This window comes from Callospermophilus lateralis, chromosome 6 (genome assembly GCF_048772815.1).
Source record: "Callospermophilus lateralis isolate mCalLat2 chromosome 6, mCalLat2.hap1, whole genome shotgun sequence".
Taxonomy (NCBI): domain Eukaryota; kingdom Metazoa; phylum Chordata; class Mammalia; order Rodentia; family Sciuridae; genus Callospermophilus; species Callospermophilus lateralis.
The window spans coordinates 139464026-139490162 of record NC_135310.1 but is presented as its reverse complement, the minus strand read 5'-3'; the positions used below and the strand labels follow the sequence as shown (position 1 = coordinate 139490162).

Sequence of the window (26137 nt, the reverse complement as noted above, 5' to 3'; positions counted from 1 at the left end):
TAGTCCCTACTTTTATGTCTGTTTTTATTGCCACCTACATTCCACATAGGAGAGAAAAAAGTGAGATATTGTTTTTCTGAGATTAATTTATTTTGCTAAAAATGATGATCACCAGTTTTATCCATTTTCCTGCAAATTAACTTATTTTGTTCTTTATGATTGAATAAACTCAGCCATATATATGCATATATATGAATATATGTGTGTGTGTGTGTGTGTGTGTGTGTGTGTGTGTGTGTAATATTGTCTTTATCCATTCAACTGCTAACAGGCACCTAGACTCATTCCATAACTGGGCTTTTGTGAACAGTGCTGGGGTAAACATGGGGATGCAGCTGTCTCTGTACTATGCTGACTTTGATTCCTTCACATACACACGGAGAAGAGCATATAACTGAATCATAACGGTAGTCCTATTTTAGTTTCTGAGGAACCTCCCTACCATTCCCATACTGATGGAGCTAATTTACATTCCCACCAACAGCCTGTAAGAGAAACAGACACATCCATCCAGCTGAATCCCTCCTTCCTGTCAGGCAGGAGCTCACACTTACAGGACTTTCCTCCCTTAAAATCCCATCCTTTCATTCTGCCTTTCTTTCTGGAAGCAGGAAAGCCCAGAGTTCTAGGTTTTGTGTCCTTCCCCAGCCCCAGCCTCTTCCTGTAGATTTTGGACATTCGTTTTTTCTTTCGGTTTCCCTGAGAATGCAGTGCACAACAGCTCCACTTGGCGTGTGGGGAGATGCTGAAGCTCAAACTGGGTGGGTCACCAAGGCGAGCCCAGCGGCAGGAGGAGGGAATAGTGACCCATTCCTGAGTAGGTCCTATCCTGGCAGAGTCGCAGGTCACCCAGGACGCCTCCCCAGAAGTTTCCTGCGGCCAAACAGGGCTGATTAAAGATCTCTGCGAGTGCTGAGTCTCCAGGCTGAACCCTCCTGACCGCAGCATCAGGGTCCTGGTCGTGCAATTCGGAGGTCATTATCCCGCAGGGTCCTGGTCGTGCAATTCAGAGGTCATTATCCCGTGGCGCTGCAAGTAGAAGAGGCAGTGGTGCAGAAGGTGACAGGGGAGGGTTTCTCTGCGCGGGGCGGGGTTTAGCAGGGGAACCTGATGCCACCAAGTTTTGGAAACTGGTGGCCCCAGCTGGGAGGTGGGATCCTGGAACACAGAATGTGAGCAAAACAAGAGAATCCCAAAAGGCAGGAGCTGGTCCCAGAGCAGGGCAGGGAGATTCCAAGAAGACAAAGATGCTGCACAGCCTCCTGGCTTCTCTGCTTGCCTCTTGCCTGCCCCTGGCTGGCCCTGGCCCTCATCCTGGTGGGGGTTCAAGCTCCAACTCAGCTCCCTCCTACTGGCCCTATTTTCTCCCCTCTCCTCTCTCCTCAGGGAGTCACAGCATGACTTCTGCCTTACCTGTCACTGTGCTTTTAAAATCTTCAGTCTCCAATTCAAAATCCCAGCACCCTTTATTCATCTGAGATTCCCCCCTAATTGATGGAGCTCTTGCTGTTTCCTGAGCATACTTCCAGGTGCTTAGACTCAGGATGCCAGGCACCTTTCCTGCAGGAGAAGCCAGTCTTGTGGGTCCAACAATGGATGAGACAAAGAATTACAATAAGGAATGAAGAGCCAGGGTGGGGGAGTGGGGAGCTCTAGACTAGGACATCAGAGGTCTCCTGGTGCTGAGCCTAGGAGGGAGGAGGGAGGGATTGGAGCCTGGTGACAGGGATGGTGTAGGGAGTCTTTTAAGTTGTATATCACTGTTTTTCAAGGCTCAGAGGTGATGGGGGGATCAGGGAGGGTAGAGGTGGAGGCTGTGAGAGGTGGGAGGCTGGAGCAGGGGATGGGGCCAGGCAGATGGGAAGCCATTTAGAAAAGGCATTTTTGAGCTTATCTCCAGGTCCACTGTACATTTAAGGGAAGGTCATAGGATCAATTCAAGATAGTACTTCCTTCTCAGGATGCTATGTGTCTGTCCATCTGGGATCTTGATGAGGGAGCCCATATTCTGAGGCTCCCCAGTCCACTTGAATTTCATTTTAGTGAGCAAGAGCTGATCACAATGGAGAGCCCAGGGGCAGGCAGGTCAGAGGCTCTGGAGAGGGGCCAGGTGGTCTGGACTAGGCACAGGGTCACAGGGGCTGGAGAAGTGGAGTGGGGTAGAAAGATTTGGGAGGGGTCTGAAGGAAGGCCTGGACAATAGGTTTGGGGAGACCTTGGAGAAATGGGAAGGAGTCAGGGAGGTTTCCCAAGGTTTAAGGCCAGCCCCTGGTGAGGGAGGGCCTTACTGCATAGAGCTGCCCACTGGTGTTTTCACTCCACCTCCTCTGGCTTCACACCTACCACCTCCCAGTTCTTGCTTTGACCTGTCACCTGCTGTTCCCTGCATGCTTTTCTGATCTTCCTTGCCTTGCCAGTGTGTTGCTCTACAGAGACCAGCCCCTTCCTCACATGCATAATCTATTTCCATAGCTATGTTCACTAGAAAAGTGAAAGCCAAACAGAGACCACACACAGTGTTCTGAGCCCCATTTCACTGTGTTTCTCTGTCTTCTTTGCCCCCAGGCCCTGCATCATGGATTCTGTTTCTGAAGCAAATGGCACCTTTGCCTGCCAGGTTTTGAAGATGCTGTGTCAAGACAGACCTTCACAAAATGTGTTTTTTTCTCCTCTGAGCGTCTCCTCTGCCTTGGCCATGGTCCTCCTGGGGGCAAAGGGCAACACCAAGGTCCAGATGGCTCAGGTAAGCTTTCCTGTCGCCCTGGAAGAGGTACTGGTCTGCAAGGCTTGACTCTTATCTCTCCTTGAGCTTTTCCAGAACTGTTGAGGGAGGAGGGGTGAGCCTGGACCATTTAGGGAGCGGGGTGCAGGAAGGGAGAAAGGCAAGGAGTCTCCTCCAGTGAAATTTTTTGAGGGGTGACAGGGGTAGTTTCCCCAGTTAATAATCTGGAGGAGACTCTCAAAAGTTTGCCTTGCAGTTTGTTTAGGAAACCACCATGAGAAGTTGGGGTATAGCTCAGCGGTAAAGCATGTTCCTAGCATGCCTGAGGTCCTGGGTTGCTAATATCTATTTTTTATTGGAGTAAACGTTTGCAACTGTAATTATTCATTGATGAGCAACGTTAATAAATTTTGCTTTGTTTCTCTACCAACCTGCCTTGCTGAGTGGGGGGATAAACAAAATAATCAAAGGAAGATTAACAGGTGTGTTCTTCACTTCTATAGACCATGGAGACCTGAGTAGCTATAATGAAAAAGCATTCAGTGAACATCTAGAAATGATTGCAAATCAGTCACTGTCTCTTAAGGGTTTTTTTTTTTTTGGGGGGGGGTGGGGGGGGAGGGAGACAAGTGCCTGAGAAAAAGCCTAAAAACTTGTGTCATTGTTGAGCTCTACCCCTGCTCACACCTTTATGATGGGAGTATTAGGCACTGATGATGCAGGGTGACTTTCTGTTTCCTGGAAGACCCTTTTCAGTAATGTCTGCTTGATTTAATAATTTCGCTGCTCTGATAAAGGAGTGAAGGTTTATGCGTAGAGGAAGTTCTCTCTGCCTATGTCTTGGGATTTTTTTTCTAGGTTTTATGCCCACTGAGATCCCCTTTCCAACAAAGTATGAATTATGAATTCCCAAATGAAAGTGAAGAAACAAGAAAGGAGGGAAAGGTTGGTCAATGGGCATTAAGTTACAGTAGGTTAGGAGCAGGACGTTCTGGTGACTATAGAAAAGGATGATCTAGTACATATATTTCAAAAATAGAACTATTGCCTGTGACTTTATCAGATGTGACTTGGGAGATCTGCATACCTCCAGGATTCAACTGGATGATAAGCACATGCTCATGACACTTTACTGCTGATAGCCAGAAGGGAAACTGTAAGGCTGCAGAAATCTCCTTAAAGGTTATTTGTTTTCCTTCATGTTGTAAGTGGTAAGACACCATTATTTAAAAAAAAAAAAAAAATTTAAAAGGAAAGTAGAAAAACAACAGCTTTCTGAGAATGAGAGACACTTTCTTCCAGTCTCATGTCCACATTTTGTATTTAATTTTTATACTTTGATGACCCACTGTATTTTTCTTTGCATAAATGTTCTTTCAATTAATAGGAGGGTTCAGTGAGATAATTCATCTAAAGCAAATGTTCAACATGAGTTAGCTATTATTATCATAATGATATCATAGTCTCAGGTGAAATTGCTTTTAGCTTTTAGTTTCCAATTGTGGTAAAATACACATATAAAATTTGCCATCTTAACACATTTACAGCCTATAATTCAGTGGCATTTTGTTCTATTTTTGACAGATTTTCTTCTTAATAATCTATAAACTTGACGAAATGAATTTAGTTGCTTTTTATCTTTTCCCATATTATAGGACACTGTGTATGGCATAAGATATATAGCTGTTGAATATTTTTAGAAAAAAATTCCCTCCAAAGATCATCTACAGCTTTCAAGAATCTTATCTTTTATTGTTTCTCCTTTGTATATCTGTATATTTAGATTCCTTGGGGGGCACTTTTTTAAAATTAAAATAACTATTTAACTGATACCCAGAAACACAAAAATTATACATATTTACAGGGTAACTATTATGTAATTTTTTAAATTCATATGTACAGTGTGTAATGTTCAAATCAGGTAAACATATCTATCATTTCAATCATTTATCATTTCTTTGTGGTGAAAGCATACAATATTTTTTCTTGCAATTTTTTGAAATGTACCCTACATTATCATTCTCTGTAGTCACACCTACTGTGCAGCAGCCACCAAAATTTCTTGCTCCTATCTGTAACTCTGTGCCCATTGAGCAACTTTTACCCATGTCCACATCTCTGTATATTCACTTGGTAATTCATAATTTACACTTTGATGAAAATAATTTAGCTTTCATTTATTAACAATTCATCTGTATGCATTTCTGGATAATCTCTTTTTCACTTATAACTTGCATCCTGGGTACTTTTAATTATTTTTTCTTGCAGTTGCTGATGTCTGTCTGTTTTGCGTGGACATGTGTACTTTCTTTCATAGAACCAGTTCTTAGGCTCATTGACCATTTAAAGTTTTTCCCTAAAATCCTTAGTAATTTTTCTGTACCTTTTCTAACATCATGAGTTGGAAATTTTGCTATTTCATTATTTCCTTGGCAATATGACAACAATTAATGCTGTTTTTACTTACCTTCTGTGGAATATTATATTAACTTCTGGTAATATAACTTTTATTTATTTTTTCTAAGAGAGAGAGAGAGGAAGAGAGAATTTTAAAATATTTATTTTATAGTTTTTGATGGACACAACATTTTATTTTATTTTTATGTGGTGCTGAGGATCAAACCCAGCACCCCACGCATGGCAGGCAAGCACTTTACCGCTTGAGCCACATCCCCAGCTCCAATATAACTTTTATTTTGATCATTTGCTAAATCATATGTTACATATTTAGAATAGTATTTCAAGTAATTCTTGACAATCATTTACTTAGAAAGTGTTTGCAATAGTTACTTAATAGGTTAATTTCCATGGTGTTGGTATTTTATTTGTAGTGTTATTTACATTTAGTTCCCTATGCTGAGGTCATTGAATATAAACTGTGTATTTTCTGTCTTTCAGAGTCACTTAAAACTTTTTTATGGCTTACTATGTGATACATTTTATGAAATATGAAGTATCATAAAATCTGTGTGTGTGCATGTGTGTGTGTGTGTGTGTGTGTGTGTGTGTGTATATATATATATATATATATATAAATAATCTCTATAGCATACTATTTTAAGTATTCTGTTTTGTTCATATATCACACTGCTCATTGTTATACTTTCATTTCCTTTTGAAGATTATCATTATGATTGCATCCCTGTCCAATTTTTTCATGGATTTTAGTTTTACATGTTTTTTGGGGGAAAAATTATAGAGGCAAGTTTTCCTCTATTTTTGATACATTTATGCTGTCCCTGGGATGCAGGACATAATAGTCCCTTCTCTGATCCTCTCTTGCACTTTCTTTTTTTTTTTTTTTTTTTTTTTTTGTATTGTTCATCTATAAACTATGCAGAGAGCTCTGTGCAAGCGGAAGAGCCATATCTTTTACTTACCAGTTTCCTGGTCCCTCTATCTGCCTATCCCACCAGTGTCACATCTCAATTAGGAACTACTTCCTCACAAAGGATAATTTCATGGAGTATTTGAGAAAAAAAAATTACTTGCAAATTCTACTTAAGACTGAGATCAAAATTGATAGTTTTCTCTTGCTTTCCTTCACAGGCAATGTCTTTAAACACAGAGGAAGACATCCATAAGGGCTTCCAGATGCTTCTCACCCAAGTGAACAAGCCTGGCTCAAAGTACTTGCTTACAACAGCCAACAGGCTCTTTGGAGAGAAGACCTGTGATTTCCTCTCAGTAAGTTCAGTCAGCAGAAAATAAAAGTCGTATTTAAAATACCTGGTGATTTACATTGCCGAAGACAGACCATGCAGACCAGACAGGATGGCACACTTAGAAAGTGTAGCAGCTCTTTGAGTACATTGAGGCAAAAGGATGGAGAGTTAGAGACCAGCTTGGACAACCTAGTGATACCCTTATCGCAAAAACAAAACGACTGGCGCAGTGGCACATGTGCCAGAAGCTCAAGAGGCTGAGACGGGCGGATCATGAGTTCAAAGCCAGCCTCAGCAACATCAAGGAGCTAAGCAACTCAGTAAGACCCTGTCTCTAAATAAAATACAAAATTTGGCTGGCGATGTGGCTCAGTGGCCGAGTGCACCTGAGTTCAATCCCTGTACTGAAAAAGAAATGGAAAAAAGAAAAAGAAAACAATGCCTTGGGACATAGCTGCCTGATAGAACATTTGCCTAGCATGCTTAAAGCCCTGGGCTCAATCCCCAGTGCTTCAAAAACAAGCAAACATTGAAACAAAACCTAGAGAAGTTGACAAATTTATGGTAAATTTTTTTTAAAGACCCCTGATTCTATAATCATACCTGTATTGTTTCAAATTATACCATATCTAAATTTTATTTTCTTTCATGTATATATCTCAGGTTATTTAGGGCTCAGGACATACCTCCTTACAAACTTAGTTATTTCAACATCTAGTAGCTTAAGATGTGATCATGTTTAAAAGATCTGTGTGCTCTTTTTAATTTTAAAAAAGCATGTAGATGGCATTGAGAATGTTTTGAAGCTCACTGACAGTTTTTATTGAGCAACATGGCTTCACTGAACACTTTTCTCTCCAAAGACATTTAAGGAGTCCTGTCTTCATTTCTACCATGCGGAGCTGGAGCTGCTGTCCTTTGCTGAAGCTACAGAGAAGTCCAGGGAGCATATAAACACCTGGGTCTCAAAAGAGACAAAAGGTCAGAATTATGACTCATTTCCCTCTCCTCCCACCCCAGCTCTGTCCTCTCCTCCCTAGGTTAACTATCTCCTCACTGCTAATGTCACTGATGTTGTAGGAGGTCAGAGCAAGGTTGCCTGGCTGAGCCTCATGGTGTGTGTGAACCTTAGTAGCTCACAAAAAATCTGATCAATGCTCAGGTTTTCAAAACAAGAGGATTAATGCTATCAGTTCTCCTGGAACCAGAGTGACTGATAAAAGTGTTAAAAAAAAAAAAAACTCATAGGCCAAATTTCCCATGTAATATTTTACAGTAGAACATCCTGTCACTGTCCTGTAATGTTCACATGGCAGCTGACTGTCCTCTCTGGGGGAAGATCAGTGGCCAGCTCGTCTCCAAGTCGTGCCCTTGGCCTTCCTCTTCCTGGGGTCAGTTTGGACTGCATTCCTCCCACTTTTACATGTGAACCTGACTTCTACTGCTTCTTTCCTCTCTCTCACTTAAGTGCCCTTCATTAGACTTGAGAAGCCTAGACTACATCAGTCAACCACAGAGCCTGATGTTGAGCCACATGGCTGATTCATTCCACAGACTAAGAACACCCCCAAGATCAATGATGGTTTGATGTTTGAACCATTCAGACACTTGTACCACTAACAACATCTGTATTTCTGCTAACAAATGAAATGGTAAAAAATAGAGGTAGTTCTTTCCTCAGTTTCTTCTTAGAATTTTATTTCTTGTGCCCTCTTGAGGCAGCAAAGTAGCAAGTAATATTCTTAGTTCCTTGGAAACATACCCTTTGATATCCAGGGTAAGAAGGAAGTACCTTCACCTACCCAAATCATTATCTGTTCCAGGGATACCAGGAGGATGCAATCATAATATCTCTTCCAATAGTTTCCAGAAACTCCTCCTGTGCCCCTTGTGTGGACCCATCCATTCTGGCTGCCTCTGGAATGTTGCCAGGTAGCTGTACAATGTTAGAACTGGGCCTGACCACAGGGCTTTAGACCTGACACTGCTCTTACCCACAGCAGGTAATGTCAGCTCCTACCCAGCCCCTCTCTCCTTTGTTGCTTGTCTTCTTCTCCAACCTGGTGTCAAGTTTCCGCTTTGTCCCAACCTGCTTTCCTCCAGTGACTTAGAAGTCATTCGCCATCTTCAACTTGGTGGCTCTTCCAGTGTCTGTTGTCATCAATACCACTCATAGCTAGAATTTTTAACTTTTGTACATAACCATCAGAACACCATATTTGAAACCCAATTGGATCTCCAAGACATCCTGTCATGCTTATTCACCACGGGTTCATAAAAAGCAACTGATAGTCTCTGCTTTAACTTGAAAGGAAAAATTCAGGAGTTGCTGCCACCTAACTTGATTGATGAGCAGGCCAGGCTGGTTCTTGTCAATGCCATCTACTTCAAAGGAACATGGGACGAGCCATTTGACAAAACATGCACGTGTGAAATGCCCTTTAAAATAAACCAGGTAGGGAGAATCTTTAAAATATCATGCTAGTCTGGTGAAGAAATTGAATAGAAAATTTTAACTTCGTAAAATATAAACGATTAAAAATAATTTCAAATTTATCATTTCTCTTAATGAATTTTAAATTCACTAAATATTATATGAAAAAATAATACTTGCTGTGTGTGATTGTTTGCAACCTTTATAGGCCTTACTACTTCTGATAAATCTTATGCATGTATTGCTACTATTAATTCTGGAAACTATAGGTTTCTGTAAACCCAGGTGCTTAGATATAAACAAAAAATTGGTCACACACACACACACACACACACCTACACACACAGGTCAAATATGGGACAGGCTGGAACAAGGGAATGTGATTACACATTTTCTTATTTAAGATTGTCTTGATGTGTTTTGTTTTATGCTTTTTCATTGCTGGGAATCAACCCCAGGGCCTTGTGCTGCTCCTCTACCACTGAGCTACAACCCAAACTTTTAATCAATTTTTAAAAACTAAAATAAGCTTTCCTTTGATTTGTTGTTAATAATAACCTATCATCATTAATTCAACATTTCTTACTTTCTATTATTAAAAGTGAGTTGTAAAAGACTTTGTCAACTATGAGGTATAACTTCAATTAAAGCAGAAATAAAAATAAGTTACCAAACTCCCTAATTCCTTAAAATGTAAATTTAATGCAATAGGAGGCTTGTATGCATTAACTCCTCCCCCTCTTTGAAAGGCACATTTTAGATAACTATTAATTTTTAACAATGCTGGATCACCATTCATTAAATAGTTTTCTTGCCCCTTTTTGTACTGTTTTCAATTCTGTGCTCATCTGTTCATCCCTCCCAGAAGAAGGAAATACCAGTGCAGATGATGTGTCAGGAAGCCTATTTTAACATCGGCTACGTGAATGAGGTGCACACACAGGTGTTGGAGCTGCCCTACGCCGGCAAGGAGCTGAGCATGATCATTCTGCTCCCAGACGATGGTGTGCTTCTCAGCTCGGTGAGTCAGGAGGGGCTGCAGACCTTTGCACTCAGAATTTCTGAGGCAAGAATGTGGTTATGCTGTTTGCTCTTTTTCATGAAAGCTCCACCACCATTTCCGACCTTTGTGTTAGCCCTTCAAGTGAGTGATGCCTACATACTCAGCCTGCAGAGCTCAGTTTTCCTCAAGACTGGCTTCCACTTTACTCTATGTGAGGCCCTTCCAATGACATAACCCATCTCAGCCCCAGCTTTTTCACTGCTAGAATTGGAAAATGATGATGTGTGCCTGATAGTGGTAATGGGAGGACACAGTGGGGGCAGCTTCTGTAACAACTTAGCATGTTGCCTGACAAACGGTAAACTCTCTCCAGATGGGTTTCATCAGCATCACCATTATCAGCATCATATTTAAATTCTAAGAACCTATGCTAGAGGTTGAGACAATCCTACATTTTAACCTAACAAAGCAGGAAGTGCAGAATGGTGGCAATTAGGGAGGTGTGAGGTCCAATGCTCAGATGGCAGAACTAGAGACAGCCCCAAATGGCCCATCCCTGTCCTCCTTGCTTCCTTGTGGTATGATCCCTATAGAGAGAGTCAACCATCCTCTCAATGGTGGCAGTGGAAAGGGATGACCTAAGGAATCTGTAAGCAGAGCCACCCTATGGGCTCTTCCTTTGTCCAGTTCCCAACTGTGACAATGAATTTCCACAAACAGTGTCACATCCCACATTAGGCAGATATCCTCTCCTGGAGGGACTCACACTGAGAGCCCTTCCTTTTCCAGTCTTTTTTCCTTACCAGCAATGGTTCATTATCTGCAAAACTAAGCCTCATTCAAACTAACAAATACCACTAGATATGCCATCCACTGGGCGTGGACACTTGTCAGAATGAAACATCTACAGTGGATGGATAAGGAGGGGCAGCCACAGTCTTCCTGAAGGGAAGTCACATATGGGATAGGACGTGGGGTAATGGACAAGTCAGATTCCTCACAAGCTTCTGGGCAGCTGAAGAAGCCACCCATCCTGTGTGGACAGTCAACATGGAATGTTCATGGAAATGTCTGTGTGGTCTGTAGATATGCACTGAAGTCTGAATGTGAGCCTGTGATTCTGGTCTTTCAGGTGGAAAATAACCTTACTTTTGAGAAATTCATAGCCTGGACCAAGCCAGCCTCTATGAAGAATATTGAAGTGGAAGTTCTCCTTCCGAGATTTAAACTGCAGGAGGATTATGACATGGAGTCTGTGCTTCAGCGTTTGGGAATGGTCGATGCCTTCCAACAGGGCAAGGCTGACTTGTCTGCCATGTCAACTGAGACAGACCTGTGTCTGTCCAAGGTTGTGCACAAGAGTGTCGTGGAGGTGAATGAAGAAGGCACTGAGGCTGCAGCGGCCACAGGCATAGCAATTATGGGATGTTGTGCTGCCTGTTTACCTAGGTTCTGTGCTGACCACCCCTTCCTTTTCTTCATTAGGCATAACAAAACTAACACCCTTCTGTTCTGTGGCAGGTTCTCATCTCCCTAAGGGTTGTACTTCCTCTGTATGGAGAGTTTCCCTCTCTCACTGTCCCCAAATTCCCTCTATAGTTCCATAAGGATGGGCCTATACATGAATCAATTTTGAAAATAAGGGCATGGTCCTAAACCTTCTGAACAACTTGCCAGCATGATCTCATGATGCACCACACTCAGCTGTCCCCATATTGCCCACTCATTTGTACCACGGAACCAGGATGCTAGCAAATAATAGGCTGTCTTGATTTCCTGTTGTATTTAGGATGAAGGCAGTACAGATGCCATAGGATAGTTTGCAAAGATTTCCTAGCTGTCTCCAAATGTATTTCCTACCCATTTCACACGTGGTACATACTTGTTATGCTGTGCTTTCCTGGCACCTCACATCTTGCCACACACTTGCTTTAACCTGACTACCTCAATAATTGTGCCCATGTGATTGTGCACCTCCCTGACTGGGTGTGAGGTGTTCCAGCCAAGCTGTGTCAGAACTAATGCCCACCCTTTTTAGGTGCGAGAGCCCGTCCATGTGAGGGTGTACTGACCATTGACCCAGAGACCAATCACTGACCCTGACCTTAGAATGCTGTCCCCCTCGACCTTCATTGGATGGAATTTTCCCCTGAATTTCTTGTTCCCCAATAAAAGGCCACTCCCTGGCGTGCTGTCTCTCTCTCCTGCTAGTCTCTTGTGTAAACCTCGCTACCCCACCGGGTGGCTCCAGGCAGGAGCCAGAGGGGGCTGTCTCTGACCTGGTCAAGAAAAAGGTAAATTGAGTTTATGTGTGTTTATTTTGATCTCACTAGTTAATTTCTATGCTTAGAACCTCTAGTATGAAGCTAGCGTGCTGGTCACGCAGCAGACATTGAGATTCACATTTTTGCATATCATATCCTGTTGTCTGATGGCTATTTGTTGAAGAGAATATATTGCTCCATAGAATGGTCTTAGCACATTTGTTTTAAAGTAATGCATTGTACATGTGTGGGTCTATATCTGGACTCTCTATTCTCTTCCACATGTCTATATGATATAGACACATTTGTAAATATCTATATATCTCCTTAATTTTACTACCACATGATCTTGATTACTGGAGCTTTAAAATGTCTTAAAATAATGTAGTTTAAAGCTTTCAACTTTTTCCTTATTTTCTAAGTTGCTTAAATAGATTTATACTAGGTCCTTTGCATTTCCATGTAAATTTTAGAATGAGCTTCTAGATTTCTATAAAAAGGCTGATGCGATTTTGATTGGAATTACATTCATCAATAGATTAATTTAGGGAGAATTGACATGTTAACAATATTAAACCTTCCAATCCATGTGTACATTCTCATCTTTTCTTTTGTTTTATGTCCTTTCTCTGAGCTATGATTGTAGTTTTCAGTGTACAGGTCTTATATATATTTCACCAAATTTATTTCTAAGTATTTCACACTAATTCTAGTGAAAGTGATTTTTTAAAAATATTTTCAGTTTCTGATCATTCATTGTGCATACATGGATATATATAGTTGATGTTTTTGCATACTGTAGACTTTACTGAAATTTTGTTAAATATTAGTTTCAGTAGCTTCTTACATATTTCTTAGAATTTTCTACATAGATGGTCATGTTTCCATGAAAAAAGACAATTTTAGTTTTTGTTGCACAATTGGATGTCTTTAATTTCTTTTTTCTTGCTTCATTGCATTGGCTAAAAGTTCCAGTACAATACTGAATAGAAGTTATGAGAATAGAAATCCCTGCTTTGGTCTTATTTATAGATTTGAAACTATTCAGCCTTTCACCATAAAATATGTTAGCTGCAGGGTTTCTGTTGTCTTTTGCTTTGCTTTTTGTAGATGTTCTTTATTAGGTTGAGGAAGTCCTCTTCTTTTTCTAGTTTGCTGATGGTTGTGCATTATTACAAATCGATGTTCAATTTTTTAATGTTTTTCCGTATCTATTGAGATCATCATATTAAGATGACCATAAACATAGTATTTTCATGTTATAATTAAACTGATTGTGTTTTAAATTGTGCTCAGCATGATGGCACATGCCTATGAGCCCAGCTCCTCAGGAGCCTGAGGCAGGAGGATCACAAATTGGAGGCCAGCCTGGGCAACTTAGCAAGAACTTATCTGAATATAAAATAAAAACTGCTCAGAAAATACTTTTCTAACATTCATGAGGCCCTAGGTTTAATTTTTAATATCACGGCATATAAGGAGAACAAACACATTCCATCTCACTGAATCCCTCCTTTGTGTAAAGCAGGGACTCAAAATACAGACTTATAAGACTTTCCTCCCCTAAAATCCCAGCCTGTCATTCTGCTTTTACTTTCTGAAAGTACGAAAGTCCAGAGTTCTAGCTTCTGTGCTCTGCCCCAGTCCCCATGGTGTTTTCCCAGCCAATGCCCCAAGGGACCTTGCAAGTCAGCCTTTGGTTGTCAGTTTCAGAGCACTTTTCAGTTTACAAATCTTTGTACACAGCATGTGGTGCCGAACAAGAGTGGCCTCCCCAGTGAGAGAAATCATGGTGTTCCAGTGTATTCTGCTCATTGGAAAAGGCAAAAAAGTGGAGTGAGCAGATGATAGAGACCCTTCCCTGGGCAGAGAGGCGATCCTTCCCTGCCTTGACCCAGGTCACACTGAATGTCCTCCCTGGGGCTGTGCCCTGAAGACTGGAAATCCCACAGCCAAACAGGGCTCATAAAAGGTCTCTGGGAGTGCAGAGACCCCAGAGTGGACCTAGAGAGGCACAGCTGCAGGCTCCTGTTCCTGTGATTCAGAGGTGAGCACCCAGGCTAACAGCATTGAGACCTGAGATAGGGGCTGTGTGGAAGGTGACAGGTGAGGGCTTCTCTGCACAGGACCAGGAGTGGCAGTGCACCAGGAGAGGCAAGCACTCCACCAACTGAGCTATATCCCTAGTGCCCTGCTTATACACAATTTAACTGATATAATGAACGTTTCATCATATGGGACAGTGAAACCAACAAATATTAAGTTTTTCCAATGGGCAGAATGTTTTTTCTTGTAGCAACAGAAAAAGTAGAAATAATCCTCTTACTTATCACTTATGAAGATGAAATTGTCTTGATTCTCAAAAAGATTCAATAACGTATGCAATGTTGAGGGCCACAGCCGAGTTGGGTGACGCATGGCATTTTTGCCAGAAGAGTGGTTGAGAAGTGACACCAGCGAGTTGTTGCAGAGTTCCCGTTCAGTTCCAGTTGAGCTCTCGTGGAGATTCCCAGAGAGCTACCATTGGTTGGGGAAGTGCTGGAGGAGGGATATTTCTGGCTGCTGGTTCCTGGACGAGCCGTGTGGCATTCGAGAGAATTCCCAGGGAGGGTATGTGGAGTGTGCTGGTGGAGTTCAGAAATAAAGTTTGTTCCTGCTTCAGTGGCTCGTGATTTGTGCCCAGCCAGACTGCGGCATTTGGCAGCCCATGTGGAGAACACCTGAAGCTCAGGGGTAAGTGAAATTGCTCGCCCCTAAGGGAAGGCAAGAGAATGAATGACCATTTCAAAAAACAATGTGTTCTTGTTTTGATTTGTTTTGTTCTTGTTTCAAGCTGCCTATCCCTAGAACTTTCTCAGGAAAACTGGGAAAAGTGGTTGGCTCAAGGTTTGAAGTTGTTCACCCCTGAGGAAGAGATAGAAATAGACCACAAATGAACATGTCAAGAAAATAAGAAAATTGATACAATGATCTTTTGTTCCGTTTTTGTTTCATTCTGTTTCAGTTTTGTGTTATCTTATTGGGTTGCATTATCTTTATAGTAGATTAGAAATTAGTAAAAAACAAACTGAAAGAGTGTTAAGTAAATTGTTAGAGGTTCAGACCATGGAGAAAGACATTTTACATCAAGCAATAGAGAAGGTCTCTCGAGCTGGTCAGACAGAGGAAGAAAATTTAAAGGAAAAGGGGCTATTAGGGAAAAAGCTACAACAGGAGGCTGCTACTAACACTGTTTTATCGCCAGAGGGCGTAATTCAACCAACAGCTCCACCTATAGAGACAGCTGAGTGGCCCTCAACCCCTGTAGTTGATAGATGGGATCCTGAGACAGGACCTCAAAGATTAGCATGCCCTGTACTTGAGCAGGCAGGAGGGCAGCAAATTCACTGTGCTTTAGATTTCAAAACTGTGAAGCAGTTAAAGGAGGCTGTAACAACCTATGGTCCTCAAGCACCCTTCACTGTAAGAATGGTCGAATCCATTACCAACTTGGACATGACGCCAGCAGATTGGGCTAGCATGTGTAAATCTGTGCTAAATGGAGGACAATATTTGTTATGGAAGGTTGCCAGTGAGGAATTTTGCATGGAGACGGCTAAGTGAAATGCAGCAGCCAGTTACCCTCAAAGAAATCTAGATATGTTATTAGGCAAAGGACCTTCTGAGGGTCCACGGCAACAAGTTGAATATGATCCTGCTATATATGCACAAATTGCTGCAGATGTAGTTAGGGCATGGAAGACTTTACAAGGACATGGAGATTTACAAGGTCAATTATCTAAGGTAATACAGGGAGCTAATGAACCTTACGCTGAATTTGTAGATAGGCTTATTCAAACAGCTACCAGAGTTTTGGGGGATACAGAACAAGCAATGCCATTAATTAAACAACTGGCTTATGACCAAGCAAATCGTTGGTGCAGAGAGGTCATTAGACCATGGAAACATGGAGATTTAAACACATATATTAAATTATGTAGAAACATTAATGAACAAGGGCAAGTCTTGGCAGCTGCAGTACAACAGGCTATAGATGCCAGGCCAAAAACATGCTACAATTATGAACAAACAGGACATTTTAAAAGGAATTGCCCCAAAGGAGGAGGGTTTAACAAAGCTAGGTATCAAAAAAGTAGAATACCGGGTATTTGCCCACAATACTGTAGAGGGAGACAATGGGCTAATGAATGCCATTCTCAAACAGCCATCAAAAAATGGACAAGGATCAGGTGTTTACCCACGATATCATGGAGAAAGGCATTGGGCTCCATTGCCAAAAAATGGACAGGGGGGCCCAATGCTCTGGGGCCCACGACCACAAATATATGGGGCACTGGAGGAACACAGAAACACCATGGAGGAACCCACAACACCATCAGGGTAGTGCCCAGGACACATTATCCATCAGATCTCTCATCAGATGAACCAGAGGGAGAACAGGGTTGGACATCTGCACCTCTGCCAGAGCAGTACTAACTCCAGAGATGGGAGTTCAAATCATTCCCACAGGAGTAAAAGGACCTCTTCCCCAAGGAACAGTAGGCTTCTACTCTAAAAGGACTTATGATAAGTCCAGGGGTAATTGATCCCAATTATGAAGGTGAAATAAAAATTATAGCTAGATCTCTAAAGGGTATATCATTAATTTCACCAGGAGATAGAATAGCACAGTTATTAATAATACCCAACCTACATGATAAATTTTCTGGTAGTAGTATAGAAAGAGGTTCCAGAGGATTAGGCTCCACAGGTGTATATTGGGCTATGCTTTCTTTAAATTTAGATTCTTGCCCCATGCTAAAACTAAATATTCAAGGACATAAATTTAATGGGCTACTGGATTCAGGTGCAGACCTTAGCATCATCTCTCGTAAAGAATGGCCAAAACATTGGCCATTAAAACAAGCCACTCAAATGCTTCGAGGCCTAGGAGTGGCGACTAATCCCCGTAGAAATGCAATGGTATTAGATTGGAAGGATCCTGAAGGATGTGAAGGAACTATACAGCCATGTGTATTGGATCTTCTTCCTGTAAATTTATGGGGACGAGATGTCCTAGATCATTAGGTTTGACATTAACAAATAACATTAATAAAAATTCACCCACTATTATGGCTAGATAAGGTTTTAGGAAAGGAAAAAGATTAGAAAAACAAGAACAAGGTATAGCAGCACCAATACAAATAGATCAATGAACAGACAGACATGGGTTGGACTTTCAGAAGGGGCCACTGAGGCAATAAAAATTACTTGGAAACCAGAAAGACCAGTGTGGGTTCCTCAGTGGCCCCTGACTATAGAAAAGATACAAGCAGCCCATGACCTGGTCAAACAACAATTAGCGGAGGGACATATACAACCTTCCATATCTCCCTATAATACTCCCATTTTTGTCATTAAAAAGAAATCTGGTAAATGGAGATTATTGCAAGATTTAAGAGCCATTAATAATGAGATGGTTATTATGGGACCTGCTCAATCAGGGATTCCCCAATTGTCTGCTTTGCCAGAAACCTGGTACGTTTTAGCTATAGATATTAAAGATTGTTTTTTTTCAATTCCAATTCATCCTAGGATAGTCCATGTTTTGCATTTACTATCTCTGCACTGAATCATGAAGGTCCTGATCAGAGATATGAATGGAAAATACTCCCTCAAGGGATGGCTAACAGCCCAACTATGTGTCAAATTTATGTTAACAAAGTATTCCAGCCACTTAGAAATCAAAATCCTGAACTACAAATATTTCACTATATGGATGATGTATTGTTAGCACACAAAGATAAAAACACATTGCTAGAATGTTATGCCACACTTACAAACTTATTAAAAAATTATAATCTAGAGATAGCAATAGATAAAGTACAGTTAAATTTTCCAATTAATTATTTAGGAATTCTATTATCCTCAACAATGGTCCATCCTGCCACAGTCTGGCTGGGCACAAAATCACGAGCCACTCACAGCTTTGTAGATTCAAATAGCAATTCTTTATTCCCGAACTCACACTGGCACTCTACAAACACGTTCTGGGGAAATTCACATTCTGGGCAAAATCCACACTCTCCACTGGGCTCTGAATCCCAAATACTCTCTGAATCCTGAGAGAACTCAACAGGAACTCAAGGCGCCTGAGGCAGCAGGATACGCCCTATTCCCAGCAGGAATAACCTGAAGCCTGGAACCTCCCTAAACCCAAGGAGCGGGATACTCCCTAATCCCAGCAGGATACACCCTAAACCTGGATCCGCTCTGGTCCTTGAGCAACGTCACCTTTCACGCAATGTCACTGCAAATGACCTGGGTCATGCCATGTGTCATACCTACTTGGCAATGGCTCTCAGCACCATCCACCAAAAATTCAAATACGAGTAGATCAACTCAAATCACTTAACGACTTTCAAAAGTTATTAGGAGACATAAATTGGATAAAGCCTTATCTAGGCATACCAACAGGAGAGTTGGGACCTTTATTTGATATCCTAAAAGGTCCATCAGATCCAAATTCACCCCGAATGTTAACGCCTGAAGCAAGAAAGGCATTAAAAATTATTGAAACATATATGGAAACTATGTATTTGGATAGAATTGATATAAGTTTGCCTTTATTATTTATTGTAATACCAACAAAAAATATTCCTACAGGAGTATTTTGGCAAAAAGTTCCATTGTTGTGGATACATTTATCTTATTCTCCTAACACTATTCTTACTAGGTATCCTGAGGCTGTAGGACAATTAATACTCAAAGGAATAAAAGCAGCAAAGGGAGTGTTTGGAATTTCTCCCAATAAAATTATTACTCCATATACTATGGATCAAATTGATGAGTTAGATAATGAGTTAAATACTTGGGCAATAATCATGTGCAAGTCTAATGTTTCATTTGATAACCACTTACCATCTAATCCTTTATTGTCTTTTTGACCTTCACATCCTGTAGTTTTTCCAAAAATGACAAGAAAAACACCTATTATGAATGCTACAAATGTATTTACTGATGGGTCAAATAATGGTACAGCAGCAGTAGTTACACCTGATCAAACTTTTACATTTTTAGTACCCAAACAATCAGCTCAAAAGGTAGAGCTTAATGCAGTATTACAAGCTTTTGTGATGTTTAAAGATTCTGTATTTAATTTATTTTCTGATAGTTAGTATATAGTTAATGCTATAGTATCCCTTGAAGATGCTGGTAAGATTTCCCCTTCCTCTACTGTTTTCTCTTTGTTTTCCACTATACAAAGTCTTATCCGGGACAGAAAAGATCCATTCTTTATAGGACATATCAGAATACATACAGGATTGCCTGGAGCCCTTAGTTTGGGCAATGATTTAGCAGATAAAACTACACATAACATATATATTTTCTCTACACTAGAAGAAGCTACAAATTTTCATAAAAGGTTCCCTGTCAATGCTAATACTTTACAAAAGCATTTTAAAATAACTAAGGAACAAGCTAGACAAATAATAAAACAATGTCAAAATTGTGTGACCTTTTTACCACAAGTTAATCTTGGAGTCAATCCTAGAGGACTGATACCTAACCATATTTGGCAGATGGACGTCACACACTTGCCAAAATTTGGAAAATTAAAATATTTGCATGTTACAATGGATACTTCTTCCGAATTTTTGATGGGCTCCCTTCATGCTGGAGAAAAAACTAAAGATATTATAGCTCATTGCTTACAAAATTTTGCCACTGTGGGCATTCCAAAACAGTTAAAAATGGATAATGGTCCTGGTTATACTTCTACCTCCTTTAAACAATTTTGCTCATCATTTGGCATTACTCACATAACAGGAATCCCATATAATCCAAATGGACAAGGCATAGTTGAAAGAACTCATCAAACCATTAAAATGTACTTATTAAAACAAAAAGAGAGAATTGGAAAGGGGTATATATCCCCCAAAGATAAACTTAAAATAACCCTTTTTACTATAAACTTTTTAAATTTGGATTCATCAGGGCTTAGTGCAGCAGAAAGGTATATGTGTCCAAAATATGTACATAAGCCCAAGGTACTTTGGAAGGATATTCTAACAGGACAATGGAAAGGTCCTGACCCAGTGATTGTCTGGAGTTGGGGTTCTGTTTGCGTGTTTCCACAGGGAGAACAGCACCTGATTTGGATTCCAGAGAGACTAACTATAGCGATTTCTACAGACCAAAAAGAAGATGATTTGACTCAAATCCTTAACAGCTGATATCCAGAGCTCCAGCTTGGCTATTCTTACATCTGCTACAGTGATTAACCAGGATGCTTTTTTCAATATCTATTTTATTATTGCCTTTTCCCACATCATAAAGTTCTATTTTATTTTTTGAGCTCATACAAACCTAGGTTAATGTTTTTCTGATCAGTTTTATTTTTTTGACTGTGGAGATTTTAAACATTGCAATGGAAATTTCAACAGTGTAAAGCTACAAGGCCTTTACTATTGTCTTATGTGTTGTATGTTTGTGTGCATACTTGTGTTTTGTGTTGTATGTCTGTGTGTGTATATGTCCATATATCATATATGAGGAGCACTCATGAAAAAATGGATCCAAATTTTTTTATTCACGTGATTTTAATGGTTTAATTTAAATTGGGTAAACAGCTGTTGAGGATTGTTTTAATATGTGAACAAAAAAGGAGGTTAACAGATCTGTTTGTTTACTTTCACCTTTCCTTTTCATTATATTTATTAATTCTGTTCAGGATAATGTAAATTGTTCAGAAAATTGTTTTCTTAGTACCTGTTGGAATGTTACATTTTTTTTTTCGCATCATTGCCAGAATTCCTATCTTCATCCCAGTGCTGGTGAAGACAAAGATAAAACCAAACTATAGCTTCTTCAATAGTTATCACAACAAACTGTATAAACTCATGCATCAATGAATAATAACTCAACAAGTAATGCTCAATCAAGGAGTCAATTTACTTTGGGAGGAAATGGACATATTGATGGATTCCTCTGCTTTGAACTGATTGCAGAACTTACCTGGACTATGTATCACTTATATGCATTGTGAACTATCTGTTGGTGCAACAAATTGTGGTAGTGCTGGCATATCTTTGCTGATGGTGTCACCGGTGATACAATTTTTCCAAAGGAGCCGTCAACTGGCTTGGTGTCATGGCATTTCTGTATCCTCCTCCCTTCTGCTAGTGATGGTCTAAAATTTGGGGGCCAACAGATGTGAGGCAAAGAACCTCACCTCCCCCACTGGCACCAAGGACAAATTGGGGGCCAACAGAGGTGAGGCAATGAACCTCACCCCCCCACTGGTGCAAAGGCCTATCCACAAGTATGGCTGTATGCTGGACTGGTAGTCAGTGATGGGTATGATCTAATTGCAGTGGTACCAACCTAAGACAGGAGGCTGATGCCTAGAGGTCAGCTCATCCGATGATAGGTAAGAACCATGTATAGTATCGTATAACCTAACAGGCACAGTCCCTAAGCCACATTGCTTGTTGTTTAATTAAACAAAAGGGGTGAGATGTTGAGGGCCATAACTGAGTCGGGATGACACATGGCATTTTTGCCAGAAGTCGTGGTTGAGAAGTGACACCAGCGAGTTCTTGCAGAGTTCCCGTTGAGTTCCAGTTGAGCTCTCATGGGGATTCCCAGAAAGTTCCCATTGGTTGGGGAAGTGCCAGAGGAGGGATATTTCCGGCTGCTGGTTCCTAGACAAGCCACATGGCATTCAAGAGAATTCCCGGGTAGCGTGTGTGGAGTGTGCTGGTGGAATTCAGAAATAAAGTTTGTTCCTGCTTCAGTGGCTCGTGATTTGTGCCCAGCCAGACTGCAGCAATGCAAAGTCACTGGTAATTTATCAGAGCTGTATCTGAGCACAGATCTGACTCTAAAGTGTGTTTCAAATAATAACCCAAAAAAAAGGGGTCAATATACACTGATATATGAAAATATTTATTTAAGCCTTATCAAAGATTATCTCATAAAGGATTAGCTATCATAAAGATGGATAAATTCTTTATATATAGTTATGTGCAATAATTTCAAAAGAGGAATGGATGACATTATTAATTAGCAAATGTTTCATCTATGTTTCTCTCCAACCACGAATTATTTCATTGCAATCTAGTTTCATCTCCATTCTAAGGAAGAAGGTAGAGGATATGAATTCTATTTCACAATTTTTTTCTTAAGTGTTAGCTTACAGTGATATACATTCCTAATTGTTTAGAAAAATTAGAACTTTTTATAACATAGAAAAGTTCACTGAAGCACCCTAAAATAGAAAGAACATAGGCTTTCACATACATCTTAATTCAGACTCTGACACTTATTTGCTATATGTCTCCTGGAACTTTAAAGCATCAGATTCCAGCTTCTCGGGATGTTGTGAAATTTAAAGGTGACATCAATACATACTCCAAAAATTTTAGTTCCCTTTCCTTCAGAGTGACCTATATGTATGTGTTTATATTAAGGATATCAGTTTTTAAACATCATGTTTCATTGTTTCCCTCAAACTGTGGCATAGCGTGAAGCCTGAAGATCAAAAGAGATCAAGTTGACTCATTGATGTGAGAAGCTTCCATTTTAGCATCATAATCTCCCATCCATTGGTATGAGAGGTGATGGGCATGTTTCAAAATCTGCCTATAGCATTCTGGTATCTTCATTTTCAGAGTAGGTACGTTAAACCTACATGTTTGTAGTCCATCTCTGCTAAGTATTTCATGGTACCACTGCTCAAATTGATTCTTTTGATATAGAATATTGTATCCAAGTACTGGAAGAACCACCTGGTATACTGCATATATTTAGCTGATTCCTCTTCTTCAGTTACCAGATGAACACTACTAATTGGGAAATGCTCATCAACATCTTCATCAAAACTGATGAAATCATCCTCCACTACACTTGATTCATAGGTTTGAAGTCAGTCAGACTTGAATTTTGCTGTTAAATGCATGAAAATAGAATATGCACATGAAATGGGGAAAAGAGATCCAGGCCTGGATATAACCCTACTCTGTCATGCAAAAGTGATATAATGACTCTAACCCATGTTCTCATGGAATTCAGGCATCAGTCAAAGTGTGCCTTTAGCATCCTCAGTTTGAAGAAAATATTTCTTTGCTTTATTCATAAGATTATCCAAGTCTTCTTGTGTAAGAAATAATTTTATGGTCTTTAGCATTTCATTCTTCAGCAGAGCCCATCCAATTTGGTCTGTATGAACATTCCTTCCCTTTCCAAATCTCTGTGGTCCATAGTAAGTCACAAAATTTTGATTATTAACATTTTCTATTGCCTTTAAAATTCTCTTTTTCAGATTTCCAGAATCATTTATGTGATTTTGTAAATTTCTGATGACAATATCAAAGTGATTCCCTTAGAGCTGTCCAAGTCTAAGGGACATTCATTCTTTTCTTTTCAAAATTTTTTACAATATTTTTCAATCTCCCTGAAGTCAGTTTTCTACAACCATTGCTCAACAGGTGACAGTTTTCTTGTCTTTAAGTCCTGCATAACTAAATTCTGAAGGAATCATTCCAAGTTTAATAGCTGAAAAATCTACCACTTCAAACATCTCCAGATTTTCCTTTCATAGGGTAAAATCTGTATGTATAACTTTTTTTCCTGTTTTTATTCAAGAAGAGACCTTTTCCTGTACCGTGTGTGTGTGTGTGTGTGTGTGTGTGTGTGTGTGTGTTTGTTTGTTTGTTTGTTTTTGTTTGTTTGTTTGTTTGTTTTCAAAAAATCTTACTGTTCTCACTACATTTAGATCACCAGCACTGTAATTCTGTTCAGGAAAAGATTTGGTTTCTACAAGCTTTCCAAACTTCTGTTGACAACATGACAGCTTTTCTGTGGTCTTTGTATCAGGCTTACAGGTAATTTTGGAATTTTCTTTCTTTGCATCCAAATATTTTAAAAAGTTAAGTGATTCTTCTTCGGATATCAAAGATTTATACATAAGATTTGGTTTATAAGAATTTCACTGTTTTCTCCTATAGTTACCAAGAAAGGAAATTTCTGCCTAACAGCATTGTGTAAAATAACCCTTTGTTTTTGTCAAGGATCCTGCCTAATGAGAATTCCCGAGATAGCCCAATAGTTCAGTTTTTAAATTCTGCTTCTCTTTTACATCACAGGCAAACTGATTCTGTAATTCTTTTTTTTTTTTTTCATCTAAAAAGAAGCTTAATAACATCAGCTTTTTCTTCTTCACACTTGGAAGTCCTATCACTGATGGTATCATCCTCTAAATCAGACTGATGTCTTGGGTCACCATCAGAGCACCTAGCTAAAGTATTAAGTTCTTGGTAACTTCATCTTCAAAGTACACATTTTGAAGATCCAGTTTTGGGTTTTTGTTTTTTTTTTTTTTTTTGGCAAAATGATTCAGCTCAGGTATTTTACCAGTCTTATTAATTGGTTCATCCATGTCTTGTTAATCCATCTCAATGATAATAAAGTCGTACAGCGAGCTTTTCAGTGCCCTGAAATCCAACATGCTCCCTGATGAACCACAAAGAACTAAACCTGATTCTATAATCTGTATCCTCCTCCATTCTTAAGTGATAATGCCTCCAAAAAATCCCAATTCCTTGCAGATCATGCCATCAGACATTACCAACTGCTGCCATCCTGTCTCTCCTGATGACTCTTTGTTATTCAGGGATAACATCTGGCTCACTATCTTCTTATCCAGCATGACCACAGGATCATCTGGTCATGGACACATGCATGATCCCCACGTGTATGTCCAGGTGTAGGCATACCTCTGCCACTTCTTGTTTTTGATCTGTGATAATGCCATCAAGTAGGCCATTGAAGATAAGAACCCTTGAACCTGGACCAGAACTGTGAGCCAAAATAAACTTCTCTTCTTTTTTTTTTTAAACTTGTTTTAGTTATTTATACATGGCAGTAGAATGCTTTGATATATCATGCATAAATGGGGTACAGTTTCTCATTTTTCTGATTGTACATGTTGTAGAATCACTTTGGTCATGCAGTCATATGTGTATGTAAAGTAATAATGTCTGTTTCATTCTATAATCCTTCCTATCCGCATATCCGTTCTCCTCCCTTCATGCCCTAATCCAAAGTACTTCTATTCTTCCAAGCCCCTCCTCCCATTGGGAATTAGCATCAGCATATCAGAGAAAACATTCAGCCTTTGGTTTTTTGGCTTATTTTGCTTCGTATGATATTCTCCAACTCCATCCATTTACCTGCAAATGCCATAATTTCATTTGTATTTAAGGCTGAGTAATATTCCATCATATATATATATATATAATGGAATGTGATATATATATATAGATATATATCACATTTGGTTTCATAGTTTAGCTATTGTGAATTGAGCTTCTATAAACATTGACATGTCCACGTCACTGTAGTAGGCTGATTTTAAATCTTTGGGGGTATAAACTGAGGAGTGGGATAGCTGTGTCAAATGGTGGTTCCATTCTGGGTTTTCTGAGGAAGTTTCATACTGCTTTCCATAGTGATTGCACCAATTTGCTGTCCCAATAGCAATGTAGGAATGTACCTTTCCCCCACATCCTCACCAACATTTATTGTTGCCTGTATTCTTGATGTTCCCACTCTGACTGGAGTGAGATGAAATCTTAGTTTTGATTTGCATTTCTCTAATTGCCAGAGATGTTGGACATTTTTTCATAAATTTGTTGATAATTGTATTTCTTCTTCTGTGAAGCATCTGTTCAGTTCCTCAGCCCATTTATTGATTGGGTTTTGTTTGTTGGTTGGTTGGTGTTATGTTTTTTAAGTTCTTTATATATCTAGAGATTAATGTTTTATCTGAAGTGCATATGCTAAAGATTTTCTCCCAATCTGTAGGTTCTCACTTCAAGTTTTTATTTTTGTTGATGAGAAGAAACTTTTTAGTTTGATACCATTTCATTTATTGATTCTTTTTTTATTAGTTGCTCATGACAATACAATGATCTTGACCTATCATACATTTGAATCAAATGGGATATGAATTTCATTTATTGATTCTTGATTTTACTTCTTGTGCTTTAGAGGATCTTGTTAAGG

At 39.8% G+C, this 26137-nt stretch overlaps 1 protein-coding gene and 1 pseudogene across 1 annotated transcript; one reads left to right on the top strand and one right to left on the bottom strand.

The window, feature by feature from the left end:
• Nucleotides 1-835: 835 nt before the first annotated feature.
• Nucleotides 836-12243, top strand: LOC143400889 (serpin B9-like). The gene is made up of 7 exons (XM_076857850.1): nucleotides 836-1059; nucleotides 2566-2743; nucleotides 6272-6409; nucleotides 7251-7368; nucleotides 8700-8842; nucleotides 9687-9842; nucleotides 10957-12243. Exons 2-7 carry the CDS (start codon nucleotides 2576-2578, stop codon nucleotides 11359-11361), a joined length of 1128 nt encoding a protein of 375 aa, XP_076713965.1. The 5' UTR covers nucleotides 836-1059; nucleotides 2566-2575; the 3' UTR covers nucleotides 11362-12243.
• Nucleotides 12244-22553: 10310 nt separating this feature from the next.
• On the bottom strand, nucleotides 22554-24636 carry LOC143400888 (pseudouridylate synthase PUS7L pseudogene; annotated as a pseudogene).
• Nucleotides 24637-26137: the final 1501 nt, after the last annotated feature.

What these genes read in the sequence shown, in the direction of transcription:
- LOC143400889 (XM_076857850.1), top strand. Translation starts at nt 2,576, where the DNA reads ATGGATTCTGTTTCTGAAGCAAATGGCACCTTTGCCTGCCAGGTTTTG. An exon ending in AGACCTGTGATTTCCTCTCA is followed by an intron (nt 6,410 to 7,250) that starts GTAAGTTCAGTC and finishes TTCTCTCCAAAG; the next exon opens with ACATTTAAGGAGTCCTGTCT. An exon ending in GGTCTCAAAAGAGACAAAAG is followed by an intron (nt 7,369 to 8,699) that starts GTCAGAATTATG and finishes TTAACTTGAAAG; the next exon opens with GAAAAATTCAGGAGTTGCTG.